The 26,471-nt window shown below is 36.5% G+C and overlaps 2 protein-coding genes across 2 annotated transcripts; both read left to right on the top strand.

Annotated features, from left to right (window-relative positions):
• The first annotated feature begins 1,596 nt into the window (after window positions 1-1,596).
• Window positions 1,597-4,620, top strand: LOC107942185 (disease resistance protein SUMM2). The gene has a single exon (XM_041117538.1). It carries the CDS (start codon window positions 1,817-1,819, stop codon window positions 4,451-4,453), a length of 2,637 nt encoding a protein of 878 aa, XP_040973472.1. The 5' UTR covers window positions 1,597-1,816; the 3' UTR covers window positions 4,454-4,620.
• A 13,771-nt stretch (window positions 4,621-18,391) lies between these two features.
• On the top strand, window positions 18,392-21,355 carry LOC107942183 (disease resistance protein SUMM2). The gene has a single exon (XM_016875821.2). The coding sequence runs from the start codon at window positions 18,603-18,605 to the stop codon at window positions 21,243-21,245; it is 2,643 nt and encodes an 880-aa protein (XP_016731310.2). The 5' UTR covers window positions 18,392-18,602; the 3' UTR covers window positions 21,246-21,355.
• The last annotated feature ends 5,116 nt before the right edge of the window (window positions 21,356-26,471 follow it).

The following is a 26,471-nucleotide window of genomic DNA, read 5'->3' on the forward strand; positions in this document are numbered from 1 at the left end:
CAAAGAGAAGCTCGGTATGAAAGTTGGGTTTGAGGGGGAGTGTTAGAAATCAAACCCACTCCAAGCATAATCTAGAAGCATGAGACGTGGAGCAATTTTGTGCCATGCAAAGTGCTGAAATTTTAGCCATACAAAGTGCTCCATTATTGAGATGTTTTGTGGCTGGAAATTAAGTGGATTAATAGCCACATTTGTTGTCACTTTATCAGCCTATAAATAGAGGCTTGAACTTGTGTTGTAATGAAGAAAAATGAGAAGAAAAAAGAAATAAGAGAAGCAACGTGAGTGAGAGTGAGAAGGTTAGCAAACCTTGAGTGAGTTAAAATCTAGCAGCAGCTAGACTATCTAGTCATTGAGAAAATATTTGTAATCTTCGTATTGTAATATATTGAGTGTGTAATAAAAAGTAAATTTTCGGCCCATCACGTTTCCAACAGTAGCTAGGTGAACATGGTCCTCAAGTTCAGGTTGCAGCAACCAAGGCTCTGTATAATGCCTTGGAGCTTTTGAAGAGATCAACTTTGAGAATGAGACGAGCCTTACATGCAAACCCTATTCAGTTTACATCAAATGCTGTAAAGGGCGATGAAGAGACTTTAGCTCTCCAAGCAATTGAGTTCTGGAGCTGTGTCTGTGGCAAAGAGATTGAACTTCAGGAGCTTGAGAGTCCTGAAAGTGGTGACTCTGGACCTTCCCATTCTGGTATTCCTAAGAAGGCTTTATTGTTGGAAACTTTACTGAAGCAGAAAGAGGATCAAGACCAGGATGATACAATCACAAACATATACATGGCTGGTGGAACTTGTCTTGTTCTTTTTGCCAGAACGGTTGGAGGTTTGATCTGGATATTAGTTGAATCTATTCTGTTTGAATTATTTTTCAAGTATAAAGTCCTCATATTTGTACTTAGAGCATATAATACTCAACTCTAAATTCTCTTATGAGAATTTAAACAGTAAATATTAAATGCATTTCAATTACACTTACACAAATAATTCTACAATGAACAAATAAAATGAACAAATAAAATACTCTCAATATGCTCTCATACAAATCCTATACAAGCCTCGTAATACATGTAAGTGTTTAAGCTTGTTGAGATATTAGTGATTGAATACAATGCAACCCCTTAAAATCAGAAGCTACAAAATAGTAAAGGTAATATACTAATAAAGTCTAATAAAATGAGATATGATGGAGATTCAGTTTTCAAAACAAATCCATCATGCAATTTCGAAGGAATTTTCATAATTTAAGGGTTATAATTGTTGAATCTAGTTCAATATTTAAAAAAGAATTACACATATATTCCAACCTGTGAGTTATTTGTAAACATAAAAATTACATATGTACACACTTTAGTGTATATTCAATAATTGCACATCTTTCTACCCAACATGCTCATCTTACTCGTTATTTTTTGATGGGATCTGTATAATTGAGGTTCCTTTATCTTAGGAAGTAGACCCAACATGCTGATTTTTATAATATACCAACTTTACACCAACTATCTCTAAATTAAATTAAAATATTCTGTATTGATGTTCTAAATTGAAGTAAGAAATTGGCTGTCTTCCCACCGGCAAATCAACTGAATGATTTTCACATCTACACACGTTTTCATCATATTCACCATCATCTTTTAATTCTTTTATTTTTTTAATTTTCTGGCATCATGTGAACTTCCAACAGCTTCTCTCTGTTTCCCCCCCTTATATTCTCAATCTTTCATATAACTCCATAAGCTTCTTTCATTTATTCCTTGCTTCTATTTCCTGAAATTGTTCTACTCACTCTTCTAAAATCAACACCAGGTATGGGTAATATCTTCTCAATCTCACTTTCACTCGATACCATCATTACCCGTTGCTGGGATTGTGCTACTGGACAGGCAAGTTATATATGCAACCTAGAAGATAACCTCCATGCCTTACAAACTGAACTAGCAGAACTGAAGGAGCTCAGGAGTGATCTGATGAGCAAGGTCAGAATTGCTGAAGACGAGCAGCAACTTAAGCGGCTAGACCAAGTTGAGGGTTGGCTTCAGAGGGCTGAAACTCTGATAGCCGATGCTGATAAACTGATTGTCCAAAGTCCTCAGCATGTTGAAAAGTTATGTATGGGAGGTTGTTGTTCCAGGCATCCCAGGTCCACCCACAAGTTCGGGAAGCAAATCGCAAGAATACTCCAAGAGGTGAAACACCTGAAGGAATTGAAAAGAGATTTCAGTGATGTGGCCAGCAAGCCACCACTTCCTTCCGCAACTCAACGACCTTCTGAGCCAACTGTGGGATTAGAGTCCAATTTCAATCATGTTTGGAGTAGTCTTCAAAAGGAACAAGTGGGAGTTATTGGCATATATGGCTTAGGAGGGGTTGGCAAGACAACCCTCCTAAACCAAATCAATAACAAATTCCATGATATGTCCCATGATTACCATGTCATTTGGGCAGTTGCATCACAAGATCAGCCAATTGAGAAAGTTCAGGACCAGATTGCCAAAAGAATAGGCTTGCTGGCCGAGGATCGGAAATCTATTGAAGAGAAAGCTGAAGCAATCTTCAAGGTATTATGTAAAAAGAAGTTTGCACTGTTGTTGGATGATATATGGGAATGGTTTGATCTCACAAGAGCTGGGGTACCTCTTCCAACACAACAAAATGGCTCTAAAGTCATTTTCACAACTCGTCGTCTTGACGTGTGCTGTCAAATGCAGCCGAACATGGATAATAATATCAGAGTGGAATGTTTACCTCCAGGAGAAGCTTTGAAACTGTTCGAGGAGAAGGTTGGAGCAGAAACCCTTCAAATGCATCCAGATATTTGCAAGTTAGCTGAAGCGGTGGTTGAAGAGTGTGCAGGACTACCTCTCGCTCTCATTACAATTGGGCGAGCCATGGCATCCAAGAAGACCCCTCGAGAATGGGAATTTGCTATTGAAGCTTTAAGGCAATCAACAGCTTCTGCTTTCCCAAGGGTAGGGAAAGAGATGTATCCCAAGTTAAAATTCAGTTATGACTGTTTACCTGATGAAAAAGTGAAATCTTGTTTCCTGTATTGTTCTTTATATCCAGAAGATCATATCATCGAAAAAGATGAACTAATACATTGTTGGATCGGGGATGGAATTTTGGACAAACATACCAATTTGAGCAGTGCCAGAAACGAGGGACATTTCATTATAGGTTCTCTTATTGAGGCATGCTTATTGGAGAAAGGAGCTAATAATAATGGTGTAAAGATGCACGACGTGATTCGTGACATGGCTTTGTGGATTGGTGGTGAATGTAAGAAGGTTTTTGTAAAATCAGGTGTTCGGTTAAAGGAACTACCGGAAGCTGATAAGTGGGAGGAGGCTATAAGAATGTCGTTGATGGATAATAAAATTGAAAATCTAACTGAGATATTGGCATGCCCCTATCTCCAAACTTTATTTCTTGGGAGGAATCCTTTGAAGGTGATCATCAATGATTTCTTTAATTTCATGCCGATGCTAAGGGTTCTGGACTTGTCCCACAATCCGCGTTTGGAAGAATTGTCAGTAGGAATTGCAAAGTTGGTTTCACTAGAACATCTCAATCTGTCATTTACAGGAATAAGAAAATTGCCAGTCGAATTGAAGGCCCTAGCAAAGCTAAAATATTTGAATTTGGAGTGGATAGGGAGTCTGAGTGTGATCCCACAACGACTTATATCTAGTTTCTCTAAGTTGCAAGTACTGAAAATGGAGGGATGTGGCTATGGATGTTCATTGGTTTTGGAGGAAATGGAGCATTTCAAATATTTGAATGTGTTGACCATTACTTTTAGAAGCGATTCAGAGTTGGAAAAAACTGTGGGGTTCAACAAGTTCTTTAGCCGTGCCATTGAAAGTGTAACCCTTGAAGATTTCAGAGATTCAAGATCATTGAATATTTTGGCTTTAACAAATGTGCAGCATCTGCAGAGATTATCACTTTCGCATTGTGAGGATCTAGAAGAAGTGAAGATCGAAAGTAACATAATTAAAGGTGCAGGATGCTTCCATAGACTTGGATTTGTATTCCTATTCGACTGCAATCAATTGAGGGATGTGAGTTGGGTAGTTTTTGCTCCACATTTGGAAGTATTAATGATACATGATTGCAAAAGTTTAGAAGAAATTATTAGTGAAGAAAAACTTGGTGAAGTCACTAAGTCGAAGGCAAATACAAACCTATTTTCTAAGCTCGAGGCTTTCTATCTATTTTCTTTGCCCAAAATGAAGACAATATACCGCCATGCTCTGCCTTTCCCGCAACTGGAGGAAATCATAATTCGAAAATGCCCAATGTTGAAGAAGCTCCCTTTAAACTCCAATAGTGCAAAAGGACAAAGGCTGGTCATTGAAGGAGAGGAGGGATGGTGGAAAGATGTAGAATGGGAGGATGAATCCACTCGAATTGCTTTTCTTCCCTCTTTTAAACCTCGGTAATCTACGAAATGTTGGATATTAATTAAGGCTGAAAGCCCTGATTGTATCATAGCATACCTCATTGTAAGTTTTATTTTGCCAGTCCCTAAATTACGTGTAGCTTGGTTCTTTGTTTTACACAATGACTTGTTCATTTACATAAAATAAAATGATTGAATTTAAGAGTATATTATGTTAAAAAATTATAATTTTAAATATTACTCTTAACATAGTACATAATTTTCTTTTAATTTTCATAAAATAATACATGTTTCCATTAAAATGAGGTGTTCCATAAATATAACATCAATTAAAAAAAAAACAGTCACATAATATAAATGCTAGAATATTGCAATATTTGTATATTAAAATTTATTAATACAATTTATTAACATTTTAAAATGTCTTTTCTCTTCTTGAATTTACATAATTGATCATATATGCATAAGCTAAAAACATACCATCATGGTTATCTTTGGTAACAGGTTCAATTGTCAATCTCGTAAATTGCATTTGAAATATATAATATTCATTAGCTTGTATAAATATAAAATTAGATCGAGATTCACCTATTAGTAAATTAGACAAATCAATAAAGAAAAGAATAAGGGACAAAAAGTTGATTATGAAACATATTACAATTTGTGCCAATAATGCTTTGGTTTAATTTCAAATTCATACCATAATAACCTGCTAATTTTAGAGATTTGCTTTTAATGTTGATAATGTAATAGCTAATGGAGGCGAAAGCATCCATTTGGATAACAAAGAAATTATAGTACAAGGCTCTTGGAGCTTTCAATTATTGCTTTTTTATATTTGTGTTTGATGAATTATTAGGGCTACCCAACATGCTCATCTTAATAAAAATATGCTGGTTTTTATAATAAACCAACTTTACACCATCTATGACTAAAATTAAAATATGTTGTATCAATGTTCTAAATTGAAGTAAGAAATTGCCTGTCCTCCCACCAGCAAATCAACTCAATCATTTTCACATCTACACACGTTTTCATCATATTCATTATCATCTATTTATTATTATATATATATATATATATATATTATGGCTTTGGCAATATCATTGAAGGAGAGGAGGGATGGTGGAAAGATGTAGAATGGGAGGATGAATCCACTAGAATTGCTTTTCTCCCTTCTTTCAAACCTTGTGTAATCTAAGAAATGTTGGATATTAATTAAGGCTTAAAGCCTTGATTGTATCATAACATACCTAATTGTAAGTTCTATGTAGCTTGGTTCTTTGTTTTACAGACGTTTTTTTTGGTATGAATTTGAAAATATATTATGTTAATGAATTAAAATTTGAAGTATAACTTTCAACATATCACATCATTTTCTTTTAATTTTATAACTAAATATTTCCATAATTATAGTAAAATTAATTTTTTTCTTATAAAAGTTGTTTTAGTTTGTATTTCTGTATATATTTAAATATGAGATAATTTTTTATAGGAGAGAAAAATATCTTAAGTATAAATTTTGGAATTTAGAATTTTAAAAAATTAAAAATTTAAGTTTTAATAAGTTAATAAAATATAATTTATTTTCATTTATTATACATGTTCTCGTTAAAAAACTTATCATGTAAGATTAGATACTAAATATTGAGAATTATATATTGGAACCCACCATTGTTTGAAAAGTCAAATGGGGTGGGCACCGAAAGTAGAAAGTAATATTGGTTGGCAAGTTGGGTTAAAAGTTGGCATGGGATAATTGCAATTTTGGTCCCTAATTGTATAGGGACATTGCAAGTTGATCCTTGAACCTCAACTATAAATAGGCCTAACCATTGCTTACTTTCTTCATCCCATAATTGCCATTCTCTACTTAAGGCATTATTCTCTCTCTCTATTTGTAAATTTCACTTGTAATTTTTGGAGTGAAATATATTTGGTAGTGCCCGAGGACGTAGGCAAAATTTGCTGAACCTCGTTAAAATTCTGGTGTTCTTTATTATTTGTTTTGCATATTTTGTGAATGTGATTGTAGTGATTTATTGTGCTATTAAATTACGATAGAGGGATATTCTGGCTAGGAAAGACTTGGTATTTAAGTGATCTTCGTGATCTACCTCTCTTTCCTGGGAATTGAACTTAGTGTGATTTTTCAGTACAATAATTTTACTCTTTCACACGCTTCCGCGCAACAATTGGTACCAGAGCCAGGTTCGTACTTGGGGAATACGACTGTTTATGGTACTATTCACGTATACGGCACTATTTACGTATACGGTACTATTCATGTATATGTCACTATTCACATATACGGCACTATTCACGTATACGGTACTGTTCACGTATACAGTAGTTGGGATTGAGGAGAAAAATGGCAGCAGCATCGTCATCAGCAAGGACTACTGTGACAAATGAAAAATTTGAAGTAGAGAAATTTGACGGTACCAATAATTTTGGTATGTGGCAATGTGAGATCCTAGATGTCTTATGTCAGCAAGAGCTAGATATAGCCCTTGAAGAAAAACCTGACAAGATGGATGACAATGAGTGGGCCAAGATCAATAGACAGGCGTGTGGTACAATCCGCCTATGTTTGGCCAAAGAGCAGAAGTACTCTATCATGAGGAAGACATCAGCGAAGAAGTTATGGGATACACTGGAAGAAAAGTTTCTAACGAAAAGTCTTGAAAATAGGCTTTATATGAAAAAGAAACTTTATCGATTCACGTATGCACCCGGTATGTCGATGAATGACCATGTGAACTCATTCAATAAAATTTTAGCAGACTTGCTAAATTTGGATGAGAAATTTGAAGATGAAGACAAGACATTATTGTTGTTGAATTCCCTTCCTAATGAATATGATCATCTTACCACCACATTGCTTCATGGGAAGGACACGATCACATTTGATGCAGTCTGTAGTGCGTTGTATAGATCTGAGACTCGAAAGAAAGATAAAAGAGATCACAGAGATACAACCGCAAAAGTCTTAACAGTAAGAGGTCGTTCACACATCAGCAAATCTGGTAGAAGAGGAAAGTCCAAAGGGAGACCCGCCAAAGATGAATGTGCCTTTTGCCGTGAAAAAGGGCATTGGAAAAAGAATTGTCCTAAGCTACAAAAGGGCAAGGCTATTTCTAATGCATGTGTAGCGGAGCATGATGAGGAGTCAGACTTTAGCTTGGTTGGCATGGCAATGGCATGTCAAACGGATGAGTGAATTTTGGATTCAGGATGTACTTACCATATGTGTCCTAATAAGGACTGGTTTTCTAGTCTTAAAGAGCTAGAAGGTGGAATTGTTCTTATGGGCAATGATAGTGCTTGTAAGACAATGGGAGTGGGTACAGTCCAATTGAAGAATCACGACGGCTCAATCTAAGTCTTGACAGATGTTCGCTACGTACCTAGCCTGAAGAAAAATCTCATCTCATTAGGGGCCCTAGAATCTAAAGGGCTCACAATCACTTTGAGAGATGGATTACTAAAAGTAGTAGCTGGGCAACTGACGGTGATGAAAGGCACAAGAAGAAATAACTTGTATTTTTTAAATGGAAGTACAGTTATTGGATCAACATCAACAGTTTCTACAAAAGATGTAGATTCAGAGGCTACCAGATTATGGCATATGCGATTGGGACATGCTGGTGAAAAAGCTTTGCAGACATTGGTGAAGCAAGGCTTATTGAAAGGTGCAAATTCTTGCAAAATGGAATTCTGTGAACATTGTGTTCTGGGCAAGCAGAAGAGGGTAAAATTTGGTCTAGCAATTCACAATACGAAAGGAATTCTGGACTACGTTCACAGTGATGTGTGGGGACCTACCAAAGTAGCTTCTTTGGGAGGTATGCACTATTTTGTTACTTTTGTTGATGATTATTCAAAAAAAGTATGGGTGTATCTAATGAAAAGAAAAAGTGAAGTTTTGGATGCATTTCTGAAATGGAAGAAGATGGTGGAGACTCAGACTAGTCGAAAGGTCAAACGACTTCGATCAGATAATGGTACTGAGTACAAAAATGATCCATTTCTACAAGTATGCCAAGATGAGGGCATTGTGCGACACTTCACTATTCGGGATACACCACAGCAAAATGGGGTGGCAGAACGAATAAATCGAACTATACTAGAGAAAGTTCGATGTATGTTGTCCAATGCTGGATTGGGCAAAGAATTTTGGGCTGAGGCAGTTACATATGCGTACCATTTAATTAACCGTTTGCCATCAGCTGTAATAAATGGAAAAACTCCTATGGAGATGTGGACTGGTAAATCTACTACTGATTATGATTCTTTGCATGTATTTGGTTCCACTGCATATTATCATGTAAAAGAATCTAAGTTAGACCCAAGAGCAAAGAAAGCATTATTCTTGGGTATAACTGATGGAGTAAAAGGATATCGTCTCTGGTGTCCTGATACAAGGAAGATTGTTTTCAGTAGAGATGTGACTTTTGATGAATCAACCATGTTGAAGTACAAGGATTCACAAAAGGATGACAAAACCAGTAGTACTTTGCAGCAGGTGGAGCTTGAAAAGGTTAACGATGATCCAGCTAATATTGAAGGGACAAATGATGAAGAGGTTCCTACCCAAGAACCTCTACAGCAATAAGATTCAATTGCATATAGAAGGCCAAGAAGAGAGATTCGTAAGCCTGCTCGCTTTGATGATATAGTGGCCTATGCACTTCCAATTACAGATGATGATGTTCCTTCTACTTACACAGAAGTAATAAGTAACCCTGATGGTGTAAAGTGGAAGCAAGCAATGAATGAAGAAATGCAGTCTCTTCATAAAAATAAGACCTGGGAGTTGGTGACACTACCCAAGGGAAAGAAGGCAATTGGATGCAAATGGGTATATGCAAAGAAGGAAGGATTTCCTGATAAAAATGAAATTTGATACAAGGCTAGATTAGTAGCAAAGGGTTACGCTCAGAAAGAAGGAATAGACTACAATGAAGTGTTTTCTCCAGTTGTGAAGCATTCGTCTATTCGGATTTTGCTAGCCTTGGTTGCGCAATATGATCTTGAATTAGTTTAACTTGATGTGAAGACCGCGTTTTTACACGGTGATTTGGAAGAGGAAATCTATATGACTCAGCCAGATGGATTCAAGGTTGCTGGAAAAGAAAATTGGGTTTGCAAACTGACAAAGTCGCTTTATGGATTGAAGTAATCTCCGAGGCAGTGGTACAAGCGATTTGATCAGTTCATGAAAGGGCAAAGGTACACAAGAAGTAAATTTGATCATTGCGTGTATTTTCAGAAGCTACAAGAAGGAACTTTCTTATACTTGCTCTTATATGTTGATGATATGCTAATAGCATCTAAGAGCAAAGTTGAGATTGAAAGATTGAAGACTCAACTCAATCTCGAGTTTGAGATGAAAGATCTAGGAGAAGCTAAAAAGATTCTCGGCATGAAAATATGGAGAGATAGAGCTCATGATAGAGTTAGCTTGTCTCAGAAGCAGTATTTGAAAAAGGTACTATAGTAGTTTGGCATGAACGAGCAGACAAAACCTGTAAGTACCCCGTTGGCTTCTCATTTCAAGCTTTCTGCACAACTATCTCCTTCGACGAATACGGAACGAGAATACATGTTGCAAGTTCCGTATTCTAATGCAGTGGGTAGCTTGATGTATGCAATGGTGTGTACAAGACCCGACATTTCACAGGCAGTTAGTATAGTGAGCAGGTATATGCATAATCCTGGAAAAGGACATTGGCAAGCTGTGAAATGGATTCTACGGTATATTCAGAAGACCGTGGATGTTGGATTACTGTTCAAGCAGGATAATACACTTGGTAAAGGTGTTATTGGGTACGTTGATTCTGACTATGCCGGTGATTTGGACAAGCGAAGATCAACCACTGGTTATGTGTTTACACTTGCTGGAGGACCAATAAGTTGAAAGTCTACACTACAGTCTACAGTTGCATTGTCAACCACAGAAGCCGAGTACATGGCTGTAACAGAGGCTGTAAAGGAGGCTATTTGGTTACAAGGTATGGCTAAAACCTTGGGGTTGGTTCAGGAGCATATTAACGTGTATTGTGATAGTCAAAGTGCTATTCATTTAGCAAAGAATCAAGTCTATCATGCACGTACAAAACATATCGACGTACGATTCCATTTTGTGCGGGAAATTATTGAAGAGGGGAAAATTTGTCTTCAGAAGATCAAGATTGCAGATAATCCCGCAGATATGATGACCAAGGTGGTAACAGCAACCAAGTTCTAACATTGTTTGAACTTGATTAATATCCTGCAAGTTTAACAGTTGAAGAAGGCACTATCAAGTATTGTTGTCAAAAGCAGAAAGAATTGTGTGAAGATAAGATTATCGTAATCAAATCTTCAAGGTGGAGATTATTGGAACCCACCATTGTTTGAAAAGTCAAATGGGGTGGGCACCGAAAGTAGAAAGTAATATTGGTTGGCAAGTTAGGTTAAAAGTTGGCATGGGATAATTGCAATTTTGATCCCTAATTGTATAGGGACATTGCAAGTTGATCCTTGAACCTCAACTATAAATAGGCCTAACCATTGCTTACTTTCTTCATCCCATAATTGCCATTCTCTACTTAAGGCATTATTCTCTCTCTCTATTTGTAAATTTCACTTGTAATTTTTGGAGTGAAATATATTTGGTAGTGCCCGAGGACGTAGGCAAAATTTGCTGAACCTCGTTAAAATTCTGGTGTTCTTTATTATTTGTTTTGCATATTTTGTGAATGTGGTTGTAGTGATTTATTATGCTATTAAATTACGATAGAGGGATATTCTGGCTAGGAAAGACTTGGTATTTAAGTGATCTTCGTGATCTACCTCTCTTTCCTGGGAATTGAACTTAGTGTGATTTTTCAGTACAATAATTTTACTCTTTCACACGCTTCCGCGCAACATTATATTATAATAAAAAATGGTCAATATTTTTTTATTAAAACTCATTAATACAAATTATTAACATTTTAAAATTTTTTATGATTATAATATATGATATTATGCAAGTATAATAATTAACATATTTTTTTAATGATGTTTCAATGTTGAATTATGGTTATATGATTCAAATTTAAATATATATATATAAAATAAAAAAAAATTGGGGAGTACTAAATGTATACCAACTTTTTAATTTCATCCAGTCTCGAGTTTTTAATTTGATACTGTAATTGTGACAAGAAGAATAAAAAAAAAGAATTCAAATGCACTTTAACACGTATTATCCTGAAATCTATTTGAACAAAACTTTAACCCTGACCAGCAATTACTTATGGTTTGATCGTACTGAAATCTCTCATTTTTTACATCTATTTGTCATACCTACTTCCTTTCTATTTTGAATGTACACAGCGGCTTCCAAGGTTGCCAACCAGATGACTGCAAAGGACTTGAAGTCTTTGTGTCTTGTTGTAAAATTCTACCATGTGAAATTTCACCTGAGTAAGATAAAACAAAGGAATTGTCTCATCTATAAATCAAACTCGAAATGATATTCACATCTATCAGTAGACAACATAACTTCTTTCCCCTTCTTCAGACCACATGCCTTAAGTCAGAAACATAAGCATCGTAGTTACCCTTGGTAACAGGTTCCTCTATCAATCCAGTAGACTGCATTTCTAATATACAGACTTTAGGATTCCTTTATCAATAAGTTAGAAAGATTATCAAAGAAAGGCTAAAAGACAAAGAAGGAATACAAAGATTTAATCACTACAGCAAACTGATTAGTTAAATCTTGATCCTTATGTTTATTGGATATCTCTTCAATTGGTTCTTTGCCTTTGGACTGCTGTAGCTGTTTCCTTGACTCAGACTGATAAAAGTTCTATTACCTCTGAATATCTTTGACCATGATCAAGAGAACCAAAAGCTTTATCTTTTTTTCTATGAAAAGCAGCTTTAGTCAGCTCATCTTCATCATCGCTTTCAGTAGCTTTAGTCAACTCATCCTCATCCCCGTCACTTTCAGCTGCATTAGCATCTTCATCTTCATCATTCTCTCCATTATCTTCAGCTGCAAGTTCTTCCCACCTTGACATTATACCAGCATATTCATCCTTCTGGGATGCATCCATTTTTTACATCTATTTTTCTCATACAAGTGCCTACAATGCTATTGAAGCAATGGTTAGCATGTAGCAATCACATGTTTTATTATTATTATTATTATTATTATTATTATTATTATTATTATTATTATTATTATTATTTGGATGTAATGATGTAACTTAGTTGTATTCCAACTAAGTTTGTTAGTGTAGTAGGTGGTGATTTATTTTAAGTGGATGTAATGATGTAACTTAGTTGTATTCCAACTAAGTTTGTTAGTGTAGTAGGTGGTGATTTATTTTAAGTGGATGTAATGATGTAACTTAGTTGTATTCCAACTAAGTTTGTTAGTGTAGTAGGTGGTGATTTATTTTAAGTGGATGTAATGATGAAACTTAGTTGTATTCCAACTAAGTTGTTAAGTTGTAAGCTTGTATAAATAGGCTTTATGCCATTTTAAAAAAATATGAATGAATTCAATCAAGATTTCATCCATATACTCTCTATTTTAGCTTTGCTTAAAATTTATTTCATTTTTCTTCTTTGTTTCTGCCGCAAGTCTCGATTCTTGCTCGGCAAGCTTTTTGTTGAACCTTGCTATTTGTTGCACTTAGCTCCAACAATTGGTATCAAGAGCCTATTTCTTAAGGGATCTGTTATACAAATTCATGGCTTCATCAAGTTTTTCACCAGCTGCACCTCAAGTCTTCAATGGAGAAGGCTACCACATATGGGTGGTTAAAATGAAGACCTACCTACAAGCTTTCGATCTGTGGGAGGTAGTCAACTCAGATGTTGAACCAGAGCCACTTAGAGGCAATCCAACAGTAGCTCAAATCAGGCAGCATGCTGATGAGAGGACCAAGAGGCACAAAGCCATGTCTTGCATCCAGAACTCAGTGTCAGATGTGATTTTCACAAGGATTATGGCCTGTGAATCACCAAAACAAGCCTGGGACAAGTTGCAAGAGGAGTTTCAAGGGACAGAGAGGACAAGGCAGCAACAGTTGCTGAACTTAAGGAGAGATTTCGAGAATTTGAAGATGAAGGAAGAAGAAACTATCAAGCAGTACTCTGACAGGATTATGGCTGTGGTTAACAGCATTAGGCTCCTTGGAGAGCAGCTCAAGGAAGCAAGGATAGTGGAGAAGGTTATTGCAACTCTGCCCGAGAGGTATGAGGCAAAAATCTCATCTCTCGAGGACTCAAGGGACCTGTACACCATCTCCCTGACAGAGTTGATCAATGCTTTATATGCTCAAGAGCAAAGAAGAGCAAGCAGACTGGAGGAGCATCAAGAAGGTGCCTTTCAGGCAAGAACAAACACTGCCTACAAAGGCAAGAAGGCCTGGAGAGACAAGCCAAGGACTGATGTTGCAAGAAAAGAGGGTCAGACTTGCAAGCACTGCAGAAGGGCTGGTCATCCAAAAGAAAAATGCTGGTTCAATCCAGATGCTGTATGTCAGCATTGTAAAAAGAAGGGTCATGTTGAGAGAGTCTGCAAGAGCAAGGCCAAATCAAGGCAGAGTCAGTTTCAACAGATGAAAGCTGAGGCTCGAGTAGCTAAGGAGGATAGTGACCAAGAGGAGCAAGTCTTTGCTATGTTATGCTCAGCTGCTCAAGAAAAGTTCTCATCTGGTTGGCTTCTAGACAGTGGATGCACCAACCACATGACACCTGATGCTGCAATCTTCAAGTCTTTAGACAGAAGCTGCAGAACTAAAGTCAAGATAGGAAATGGACATTTTATTCAAGCTGAAGGCAAGGGTGATGTGCTGATATGCACCCCCACAGGTGCCAAAGTGATTTCAAATGTGCTTTTGGTGCCTGAAATTGACAGAAACCTGCTCAGCATAGCTCAGTTGCTGGAGAAAGGTTATTCTGTTGTGTTCAAAGACAACCAATGCCAAATCAATGATCCAAGTGGATCCAAGCTGATGGCAGTTCCTATGGCTAATAAGAGCTTTGTAGTTGACTGGACCAGGGAGTCAAACATTGCCTACACAGTTACATCAGATGAATCCAAGCTTTGGCATCAAAGACTGGGACATGCCAACTTCAGATCGATGGCTCGAATGGTCAGAGAGGACTTGGCTGAAAACTTCATCAACTCAGTGGATCATGATGATGTGTGTGAAGTGTGTCAGCTAGGAAAGCAGGCCAGACTCCCATTTCCCTCGAATCAAGCCTGGAGTGCCTCTGAAAAACTCCAACTGGTGCACACTGATGTGTGTGGCCCTATGAGGACTGAGTCATTAAGTGGAAACAGGTACTTCATACTGTTCATTGATGATTTTTCAAGATATTGCTGGCTTTACTTCCTAAAACAGAAATCAGAGGCGGCCTCAGTGTTTTGGAAGTTCAAGACTGCTGCTGAGACTGAAACAGGTTGCAAGCTGAAGTCCATAAGGTCTGATAATGGGACTGAGTACACCTCAGCTCAGTTCCAAGCCTTCTGTGATAAGGCAGGCATCAAACATCAACTTACCAACACATATACACCTCAGCAAAATGGTGTAAGTGAAAGGAAGAATAGGAGTTTGATGGATATGGCCAGGTGCTTGATGATTCAGAAGAATCTGCCTAAAGCACTATGGGCAGAGGCAGTTAACACTGCAAACTACATTCAAAATAGGCTTCCAACCAAGGCCTTGGATCAAAAGACTCCATTTGAAGCCTGGTTTGGATTCAAGCCATCACTGGCTCATCTGAAGGTCTTTGGATGCATCTGTTATGCTCATGTACATGCTGTCAAAAGGGACAAATTGTCTGAAAGGGCTCGACCTGGTATTTTGGTGGGCTACAGCACTGTTAAGAAGGGCTATAGGATCTTGGATCCTTCAACAAAGAAAGTGTCAGTCAGTAGGGATGTGGTATTTGATGAAAAGTCATGTTGGAACTGGGAAAAACATGAACCTGAGGAAGTTTCAGAAGGACTTGCAGCAGATCAAGCTGAGCCAGATCAAAATGTTCCTGAAATGGACATTGATGATGAACCAGTTAGAGGAACAAGACCATTGACTGAGATTTATGAAAGAGCTCATGTAGCCATAGCTGAACCAAGCAATTTTGAAGAGGCTGAAGCTCAGCAAGAGTGGAAGCAGGCAATGGCTGAGGAGATTAGCATGATTGAGAAGAACCAGACCTGGGAATTAGTTGAAAGGCCAGTCAAAAGGAAGATAATTGGGGTGAAATGGGTGTACAAAGCCAAGCAAAATGCTGATGGTACCTTGAACAAACTGAAAGCAAGGCTAGTTGTCAAGGGGTTCAGTCAGAGGTATGGCCTGGACTACCTGGAGACCTTTGCACCAGTGGCCAGGCTAGACACCATCAGATTACTGATTGCCTTAGCAGCACAGCTCGAGTGGAAGATCCATCAACTCGATGTGAAATCAGCCTTTCTGAATGGTTTCTTAGATGAAGAGATCTACGTTGAACAACCACAAGGGTTTGAGATAGCTGGCAGAGAGCATATGGTCTACAAACTGAAAAAGGCCTTATATGGCTTAAAACAGGCTCCAAGGGCCTGGTACAGCAGAATCGATGGCTACTTGACTAATTTGGGATTCGATCGAAGCAAGAGTGAGCCAACACTGTATGTCAAGAAGCAAGGGACACAAACACAGCTCATTGTATCCCTATATGTTGATGACCTGCTGGTGACAGGAGGAGATCGAGCAGTGCTGGTCGATTTCAAGACCAAGATGCAAGAAGTATTTGAAATGTCTGATCTAGGGGAAATGTCTTATTTCCTTGGAATGGAGGTGACTCAAGCACAAAATGGGATATTTCTAAGTCAGAGAAACTTTGCCACAAAGATTCTGACCAAGTTCTCCATGCAAAACAGTAAAGCAACTAAAACACCTGTTGCTGTTGGAGAAAAACTATCGAGCCAAGGTGATTTTGAAAAGGTTTGTGAAACAACCTACAGAAGTCTAGTTGGTTGTCTGTTATATTTAACTGCCACTAGACCAGACATAATGTATGCTGTAGGATTGCTCTCAAGGTTCTTGCATTGTTGCAAAAAAAAGCATTTACAAGCTGCTAAGAGAGTGCTTAGATATGTCAAAGGCACTTTGAGCTATGGTTTAAAGTACAGCAAGGAAGGAAATCTGAAGCTGGTTGGCTACACTGATAGTGACTGGGCTGGCTCGATAGATGACATGAAAAGCACCTCAGGGTATGCTTTCAACCTTGGTTCAGCCATGTTTTGCTGGAGCTCGAAGAAGCAAAGTCTGGTGGCTCAATCTACTGCTGAAGCAGAATATGTGGCAGCTGCAAGTGCTGTCAACCAAGCCATTTGGCTAAGGAAAATCTTAGCTGATTTGAAAGTGCATCAAAAGGAAGCTACTGAGATCTTCTGTGACAACCAATCTTCAGTTGCAATTGCTAAAAATCCAGTGTTCCATGGAAGAACAAAGCATTTCAGCATCAAGTTGCATGTTGTTCGAGAAATGGAGCAAGCTCAGGAAGTGAAGCTGATCCATTGTAATTCTGAGGATCAACTTGCAGACATTTTGACTAAAGCCCTTAATGTCACAAGGTTCGAATGTCTAAGAAGGAAGCTAGGTGTTTGCTCCATGCAAACCAAGGAGGAGTATTGAAGCAATGGTTAGCATGTAGCAATCACATGTTTTATTATTATTATTATTATTATTATTATTATTATTATTATTATTATTATTATTATTATTATTATTTGGATGTAATGATGTAACTTAGTTGTATTCCAACTAAGTTTGTTAGTGTAGTAGGTGGTGATTTATTTTAAGTGGATGTAATGATGTAACTTAGTTGTATTCCAACTAAGTTTGTTAGTGTAGTAGGTGGTGATTTATTTTAAGTGGATGTAATGATGTAACTTAGTTGTATTCCAACTAAGTTTGTTAGTGTAGTAGGTGGTGATTTATTTTAAGTGGATGTAATGATGAAACTTAGTTGTATTCCAACTAAGTTGTTAAGTTGTAAGCTTGTATAAATAGGCTTTATGCCATTTTAAAAAAATATGAATGAATTCAATCAAGATTTCATCCATATACTCTCTATTTTAGCTTTGCTTAAAATTTATTTCATTTTTCTTCTTTGTTTCTGCCGCAAGTCTCGATTCTTGCTCGGCAAGCTTTTTGTTGAACCTTGCTATTTGTTGCACTTAGCTCCAACAAATGCTCAACCTCCTTCCTTTGCATTTTGAATCTAGACAATGAACTCAGATTCGAAGTACAAAACTTAACACGTTAGATAAAATTTTTAATTCAGAAGTAAAAAATTTAATAATATATTAAGTTGTTTTTAATTTACAATTGATAATATAAGATGTTTTGATAAGATGGAATAAATGTGTTAAATATAAGTTTAAAATCAAAATTTAGGTTTGAACATGTGCTGAAGAGCCTATTTTTTGACTTTTTGGTGTGCATGAGATCCTGCTGATTTTGGTTGTTTTCAAGACTTGGCTTTCCCCTTTTTAATTATTTAAAATTTAGAAGTTTAATTATTTATTTTTATAAATAATTTAATTAATGTTAAATAAATTAAAAAAGAGATTGTATATGAAAAGAGTAGGTATAACAAAAGCTTTCAACTGTTTATTTTAGTGTTGATAATGTAACAGCTAATGCAGGGCAAAGCATCCATTTGGATAACAAAGATGTTGAAGGCTCTTGGTGCTTTCAATTATTTCTTTTCTATATTTGTGTTTGATGAATTATTAGCAAGTTGTGAGTATTCTTTCTTGATGGGATCTGTATAATTGAGGTTCCTTTATCTTAGGAAGTTGACCCAACATGCTGATTTTTATAATATACCACCAACTATCACTAAATTAAAATATATTGTATTGATGTTCTAAATTGAAGCAAGAAATTGCCTGTCTTCCCACCAGGAAATCAACTCAAATCATTTTCACATCTACACACGTTTTCATCATATTCACTATCATCTTTTAATTCTTTTATATATTTTTTTTATTTTTCTGGCATCATGTGAACTTCCAACGGCTTCTCTCTGTTTTCCCCCCTTATATTCTCAATCTTTCATATAACTCCATAAGCTTCTTTCATTTATTCCTTGCTTCTATTTCCTGAAATTGTTCTACTCATCTTCTAAAATCAAAACCAGGTATGGGTAATAACTTCTCAATCTCACTTTCACTCGATCCCATCATTAACCGTTGCTGGGATTGTGCTACTGGACAGGCAAGTTATATATGCAACCTCGAAGATAACCTCCACGCTTTTAAAAATGAAGTGGAAGAATTGAAGGCAATCAGGAGTGATCTGATGAGCAAGGTCAGAATTGCTGAAGATGAGCAGCAGCTTAAGCGGCTAGACCAAGTTGGTCTTTGGCTTTCGAGGGCTGAAACTTTGATAAACGATGCTGATCAACTGATTGTCCAAAGTCCTCAGCATGTTGAAAAGTTATGTATGGGAGGTTGTTGTTCCAGGCATCCCAGGTCCACCCACAAGTTCGGGAAGCAAATCGCCACAATACTCCAAGAGGTGAAAGGCCTGAAGGAGAAAGGAGATTTCAGTGACGTGGCCTGCAAGCCACCAATTCCTTCCGCAAATAAACGACCTTCTGATCCAACTGTGGGTTTAGAGTCGTATGTCAATCAGGTTTGGAGCTGTCTTCAAAAGGAACAAGTGGGAATTATTGGCATATATGGCTTAGGAGGGGTTGGCAAGACAACCCTCCTGAACCAAATCAATAACAAATTCCATGATACTACCCATGATTACCATGTAATTTGGGCAGTTGCATCGCAAGATCGGCCAATTGAGAGAGTCCAGGATGAGATTGCCAAAAGAATAGGCCTCTCTAATGAAGGTTGGAAATCTATTGAAGAGAAAGCCGCGGACATCTTCAACGTCTTACGTAAAAAGAAGTTTGCATTGTTGTTAGATGATATATGGGAACGGTTTGATCTCACAAGAGCTGGGGTACCTCTTCCAACACAAGGAAATGGCTCTAAAGTCATTTTCACAACTCGTCGTCGTGATGTGTGCTGTCAAATGCAACCGAACGTGGATAATAATATCAGAGTGGAATGTTTACCACCCGGAGAAGCTTTCAAACTGTTCGAGGAGAAGGTTGGATCAGAGACCCTTCGAATGCATCCAGATATTTGCAAGTTAGCTGAAGCGGTGGTTGATGAGTGTGCAGGACTACCTCTCGCTCTCATTATAATTGGGCGGGCCATGGCATCCATGAAGACCCCTCCAGAGTGGGAATATGCTATTCAAGTTTTAAGGCAATCAGCAGCTTCTGTGTTCCCAGGGGTAGGGAAAGAGATGTATCCCAAGTTAAAATTCAGTTATGACTGTTTACCTAATGAAAGGTTCAGATCTTGTTTCTTGTATTGTTCTTTATATCCAGAAGATCATCCTATCGAAAAAGACCAACTAGTAGATTGTTGGATCGGGGAAGGACTTTTGGACGAGCATACCAATTTGAGGAATGCCAGAAACCAGGGACATTACATCATAGGTTCTCTTATTGATGCATGCTTATTGGAGAAAGGGCCTAGTAATGATAGTGTAAAGATGCACGATGTGATTCGTGACATGGCCTTGTGGATTGCTGGTGAATCTGAGAAGGAGAAGTTTTTTGTAAAATCAGGTGTTCAGTTAAAGGAACAACCAAAAGCTAATAAGTGGGAAGAGGTAATAAGAATATCGCTGATGGATAATCAAATTGAAAGTCTATATGAGATATTGGCATGCCCCAATCTGCAAACTTTATTTCTTGGAAGGAATCATTTGGAGGTGATCATAAGTGATTTTTTTAACTTCATGCCGATGCTAAGGGTTCTGGACTTGTCCCACAATAGTAATTTGAGAAAACTGTCGGTTGGAATTGCAAAGTTGGTTTCACTAGAACATCTCAATCTGTCATCGACAGGAATAAGAAAGCTGCCAGTCGAATTGAAGGCCCTAAAAGAGCTGAAATATTTGAATCTAGAGTGGACAAACCATCTAGAAATGATCCCACAACAACTTATATCCAGTTTCTCCAAGTTGCAAGTACTGAAAATGGAGGGATGTGACTGTGACTGTTCATTGGTTTTGGAGGAAATGAAGCATTTAAAATATTTGAATGTGTTGACCATTACTTTTAGAAGCGCTTCAGAGTTGGAAAAAGCTTTGGTGTTCAACAAGTTCTTCAGCTGTGCCATTGAACATGCAACCCTTCAACATTTCAGAGGTTCAAGATCATTGAATATTTTTGATTTAGCAAATTGGCAGCATCTAAAAAGTTTAATACTTTTGGGTTGTATGGATCTAGAAGTGAAGATCGAAAGTAACGTAATTGAAGGTGCAGGATGCTTCCATAGCCTTCGATTTCTATACCTAAACGACTGCAATCAATTGAGGGATGCGAGTTGGGTAATTTTTGCTCCACTCTTGCAACAATTACTGATAAATGGCTGCAAAAATTTAGAAGAAGTTATTAGTGAAGAAAAACTTGGTGAAGTCACTAAGTACAAGGCAAATACAAACTTATTTTCTAAGCTCGAGGTTTTGAATCTATATTTTTTGCCCAAAATGAAAACAATATACTGCCATGCTCTGCCTTTTCCGCAGTTGGAAAAAATCAAAATTCTAGGATGTCGAATGTTGAAGAAGCTACCGTTAAACTCCAATAGTGCAAAAGGAAAAAGGCTCGTCATTGTAGGAAGGGAGGAATGGTGGAATGATCTAGAATGGGAGGATGAATTCACTCGAATTGCTTTTCTCCCCTCTTTCAAATCTCGTGATCTATGAAATGTTGGATATTAATCAAGGCTTAAAGCCCTCATTGTATCATAGCATACCTCACTATAAGTTGTATTTTGCCTATCCCTAAATTACATGCAGCTTGGTTCTTTGTTTTACACAATGACTTGTTCACTTACATAAAATAATGTGTTTGAATTTGAGCGTAAATTTAACTGTATTATGAATTACTGAGTGTAAGCCTTCCGGAGGGAGGTATGGAAGGTTAACGGTACATCTAACCAATTGAGCATTCCGTGACTCAAGTTGTTGAGAATCATCGACAATTGTCTATTAAATGTCATGATTTCGTGTTCTTTTATAAAGCGATGGGTCATGGTTTTAGTGGCATTATATGATGCCACTAAGAGTGCTTGTTTTGGTCATTGAATTAATGCGCTACCTGCGGTCTTTAGGAAGGAACTCTACAGTACTGAAATACCCCCCTAAGGCGAGGGCTGCCTCTCACTCTGCTTCACCTCCCGAAAAAAGCTTTTAAGCCTCAATCAATTCTCCAACCATACAGCTTGGCCCGCAGCAGTACCTTGACCAACTCCAGGTCCAATAGAATTAAGCCCGACAGCCAACCCAGCAGCAATAACGGAAGCGGCAGAAATCAGTGGATTCATGATAAGTTCCTGGCACCAAAATAAAGAAATGATTAATGATACAATCATCCAATGAATTTTGACTTAATTATATTATGTATATTATGTTAAAGAATTATAATTTGAAATATTACTCTTAAAATATTAGATAATTTTCTTTTAATTTTGATTTATGATACATGTTTTCATTAAGATGAGGTGTTCCATAACATAATTGCACAAAGTTAAGCAAAATTTTAGCAACTAAGTATTATTTCGATATGAGTCCGAATTTCAGAACACTATTACATTTGCTTACCACAACCTTAGCTATAATTGCACAAACCATGAAAAGTTGGAAAAAAAGAAACCAATGTTCCTCTGCATTTGAACAAAACTTTAACCCCATCTCTTTCAGATGCATTGGCATCTTCATCTTCATCATTCTCTCCATTATCTTCAGCTGCAAGTTCGTCCCATCTTGACATTATACCAGCATATTCATCCTCCTCGTATGCACCCATTTTATTGTCTGCTTCAGCCACACTAGGAGTCAGAAAATGGAGCATTTAAAATATTTGAATGTGTTGACAATTAATTAATTCTGAGTTAGAAAGAGATGTATTCTCGTACAAGTTCTTGAGTTGTGCCATTGAAGCCATGATCCTTTAAGATTTCATAGGTTCAAGGTCGTTGAACATATAGACTTTAGTAAATATGCAACATCTATATACTTTAGGACTTTCGAGTTGTATGGATCTAGAAGAAGTGAAGATCAATAGTGCATGGATTGCAAGTGCAGGATGCTTCCATAGCCTTCGATTTCTATCCTTATTTAGCTGCCATAAACTGAGGGATGTGAGTTGGGTAACTTTTGCTCAACATTTGAAAGAACTATCTATATGGAAATGCCTAGGTTTAGAAGAAATTACCAGTTGGGAAAAACATAGTGAAGTTGCTGAGTTGAAGGAAAAATGGCCAATGTTGAAGAAGCTCCCACTAAACTTCAATAGTGCCCTTTATCAACTCTCTCATGAGTCACATCAATTTCCATTCTTTTCCTATGATACTCATGTGAGTTTTAGCCTTCAAATTTTTTGAATCAATGGGAATAAGAAGCTTAGCAGAGGAGGAATTTGAAGCTTCAAGAGACATGATTTTATTTTATTGGTGCTTAAAACTTAAAAATTTTAGAATGATATTAATATAATTTATTCCCTTTAATTAAAAATAACATTTTTATTAAACAAACTTAAATAATTTTAGAAATTATGATTAATCATTTAAGGCTTGTAATTCACGCTAGATCAAACTGGTTAAAAAGATGGTTAGTAGTCCTATCATTGGTGATTTTATATTTTTATTAATACAATTTAACGAACTAACAAGAAATTGATTGTTGCCCCTAACAATGATTTTCCAGGCAATCAAGACTCTCGAACATGATATATGAAGATTACCTTGAAATCTGAAGAACATGATGATATTTTGCAGCTTCTTTATTTTTTTTTTGGATTTGGTTTGATTTTAATTTAGATACCAGTTAAATCTATTTAGTTCAAGTATAATGACAAAATGTATTAATGATAAAAATTAACCTATCATGAACTCAAGAATAAAAAGTAGGGTTTATATTTTGTGGTGGATATTGCAGGGTTCAGGAGGTAGAAAAATGGGAAGATGCAAAGAGTGAGGCAGAATTGACCAAATAAACTAGTCTGAGCCAGTTCTTCTTTTTGTTCAACAAAATTGCTTAAGTAGTAATTCAATACCTTTCAATTTCATCATCTAAGTAATTGTTTATTAGTAAGATATGTCAACTGTTGATGACAAAGTGAAAGCCACCTTTCAACAACATACATTATCAGCACTGCAATACAAATAAAAGATATTAAAATGAAGTATTCGCATTTGAATGAATTTTCAATAATAAATATAGTCATTAAATACCAAAGGATTATGAATATCTAAAATGACTAGACGAGGAAAGTACATGTGTAAAGCCCAAAATCTGCCCGGGGCCCGAAACTCAGAAGCCCAAAATCCAAACGCAGCATGCCTAGGGCGCGCCGCTCCAGCCTCTGCCCAACCCCTCGCACGCCTCTACTCCGCGCCAGCCTCCACGACGCCCATACCGTCTGACACCCCACCACTGTCGGCCACGGTCACCTGCAAAGCCAAGAAGCAGGCGCAACAACAAAGAAAATAATGTAAAAAAGGAAAAATAATTCGGTTATAAAAACCGAAAATCTCACTACACCAGGGGGGATTTTTTCTTTGTAAAAACGCATATCAGAGAAAAAATTAAAAAACAAAAGGTTGTTGTTTTCTTCTTTTTTTTTTTCGATTCATCTATTTATTTTATTTATCTTTTTTAAAGAAAAACTATTAATAAAGAGGATAAAAAAGGGAAAGGAAAACTCACCTGAATCGGCCCCTGAAGCTGTCGTCGTCGTCGACCCTTCGCCGTCGTCGGACGCGAGTTTAGGAAGGGGCGGAGACTTTCCGTTTTCCCCTCGTTTCACCGTTTCAGAGCCTTGGTCTCTGAACGCACTCCAAAGCGCTGGTGGAAGACGCCCTCGCATGGCTCCGGCCACCGGGCAGTAGGGAGGCGTGACGGCGGCGGGGCTTCTAGCCTTAGAACCCTAGCAGAAAAGGGATTCTCCCTTTTATTTTTTGCTTTTTTTTGTGATATTCGCAGCAAAATGAAACTGCAGAAAGAAGTAATTTTTTTTAGCTTTATCTTAATTGAAACGGCGCCGTTTGAGGAAGGGAGACCCGCGCATTGCCCTAATGGGTAATTTGCGCACTTGGTCCCTCCATCTTGCGCTTGAAGCGCAATCTGACCTTTCATTTTTTTTGATTTGGGTTGCAAATTTTGATTTCGTTTCAATCTGGTCTATAGACCATGCGCAGTCCCTCACTGCGTTTAGGGCTGTGGAATATTTCCCTATAGGTCCCTCACTCTTTGAGCGCGTCCCAATTCGGTCCCGAACTACCCTCTTTTATTTATTTACAGTTTGGACCCCAAATTTTGGTTTGATTTTAATTTCATCCTTTAGTTCATTTAATTTATTTATTTATTTTAAAAAAAAAGGAAAAGGGGAGTTCCTTTATTATTTATTTTAAGTTATATATATGTGTATATTTTATTTACCTAATATTTTTCTTATTATTTGTATTACTTGATTTAAGTCATTATATATACATACATGTTTTAAATACACATACACGTACATATTTTTCTATAATTTATATATATACATACTCATATACATTTCTTACTATATCTTATAATTTATATATATATATATGTACATATTCTTTATTCATTTTAAATATATATCTTTTATATTTTATGTTTTCTACATGCATATATATATACTTATATATTTACATATTTTAATTCACATACTTATAAATGTATGTACATACTTACGTTATTTTATTTTTTATAATATACACATTTATATCTTTTGTTGTCTTTATGTAATATATATACACATATATATATGTATAGACATACATATTTTCATTATATATATATACCTACATAGTTTTTTTTTGTATTTTAAATTCTTTTTCATACATACGTTTTTAAAATTTTTATAATTTTATTCATTTCTTTATTATTATTATTGTTTTGCTTTATGTTTATTTATTTATTTATGTGTCCATTATTATTTTTAAAAAATGTTTTAGTTTTTTTATTTTGTTTATTTACTTGTTATTGTATATAATTGATTTTTCATATATTTATTTTTGTTATTTTCGCTCGTATTATTTTTACTCGCATTATCGTAATTGTTATTCCGTCACATCAATTTTTACCCAAATTCGTAAAAAAGGGAAAATTTTGGAAATAAAAGCAATACTCGGTACTTGGGATCTTCGAGAGAATTGGGCCCTAACGTGCTGGGTTCTAATTTTCTGTTGAATCTAAATACTCGAGAATGCTCTTTAATAAAAAACATAAATAAAAACTCATTATCGGGATTTCAATATGTCATGTCCTAACGCATTGGATATGACACGTGGTTTTCTCGATATGAGGATTTTTCGAAAGATAAGGCAATATTTCGTATTTAGAAAATTCGAGAAATCATGCCCTAACTTACTGAGCTTCGATTTTTCTCGTTGATTCTAAGTAATCGAATATCCTTTTAAAATTAAAATAAATGAGGTTTAAACAAAAAAATAAAGGCAAGCTTACTCTCGAAAATACGATGTGTTGTATCCTAACTTACTGGATGTGGCATCTTGTTACTTCGAGATAAGAAGGCATTTTCCATTTTGATTTATTCGAGTAAATTTTAAAATAACACAATATAAAGAGGGATCGTATTTTTAAATTCTTTTCGAGTTTTTATTTTCGACATCAAGACATTAAGTAATCAACTAGGTACCAATTTTGGGCGTATCGAGGGTGCTAATCCTTCCTCGTGCGTAACCGACTCCCGAACTCATTTTTCTAAATTTCGTAGACCAAAATCATTGTTTTAATAAAAATTAAATCGTTTATTAAAAACAACCACTTTTCGAGGTGACCCGATCACACCTCATCAAAAAGGATTGGTGGCGACTCCCATTTTTTATTTTATTTTCAAAATCTAAGTCGACCCCGTTTTCATCCAAAAAAATGGTGTCA

This window comes from Gossypium hirsutum, chromosome A01 (genome assembly GCF_007990345.1).
Source record: "Gossypium hirsutum isolate 1008001.06 chromosome A01, Gossypium_hirsutum_v2.1, whole genome shotgun sequence".
Taxonomy (NCBI): domain Eukaryota; kingdom Viridiplantae; phylum Streptophyta; class Magnoliopsida; order Malvales; family Malvaceae; genus Gossypium; species Gossypium hirsutum.

Bases quoted from the DNA above. Each gene is read 5' to 3' on its own strand.
- LOC107942185 (XM_041117538.1), top strand. From the start codon at position 1,817: ATGGGTAATATCTTCTCAATCTCACTTTCACTCGATACCATCATTACC.
- LOC107942183 (XM_016875821.2), top strand. From the start codon at position 18,603: ATGGGTAATAACTTCTCAATCTCACTTTCACTCGATCCCATCATTAAC.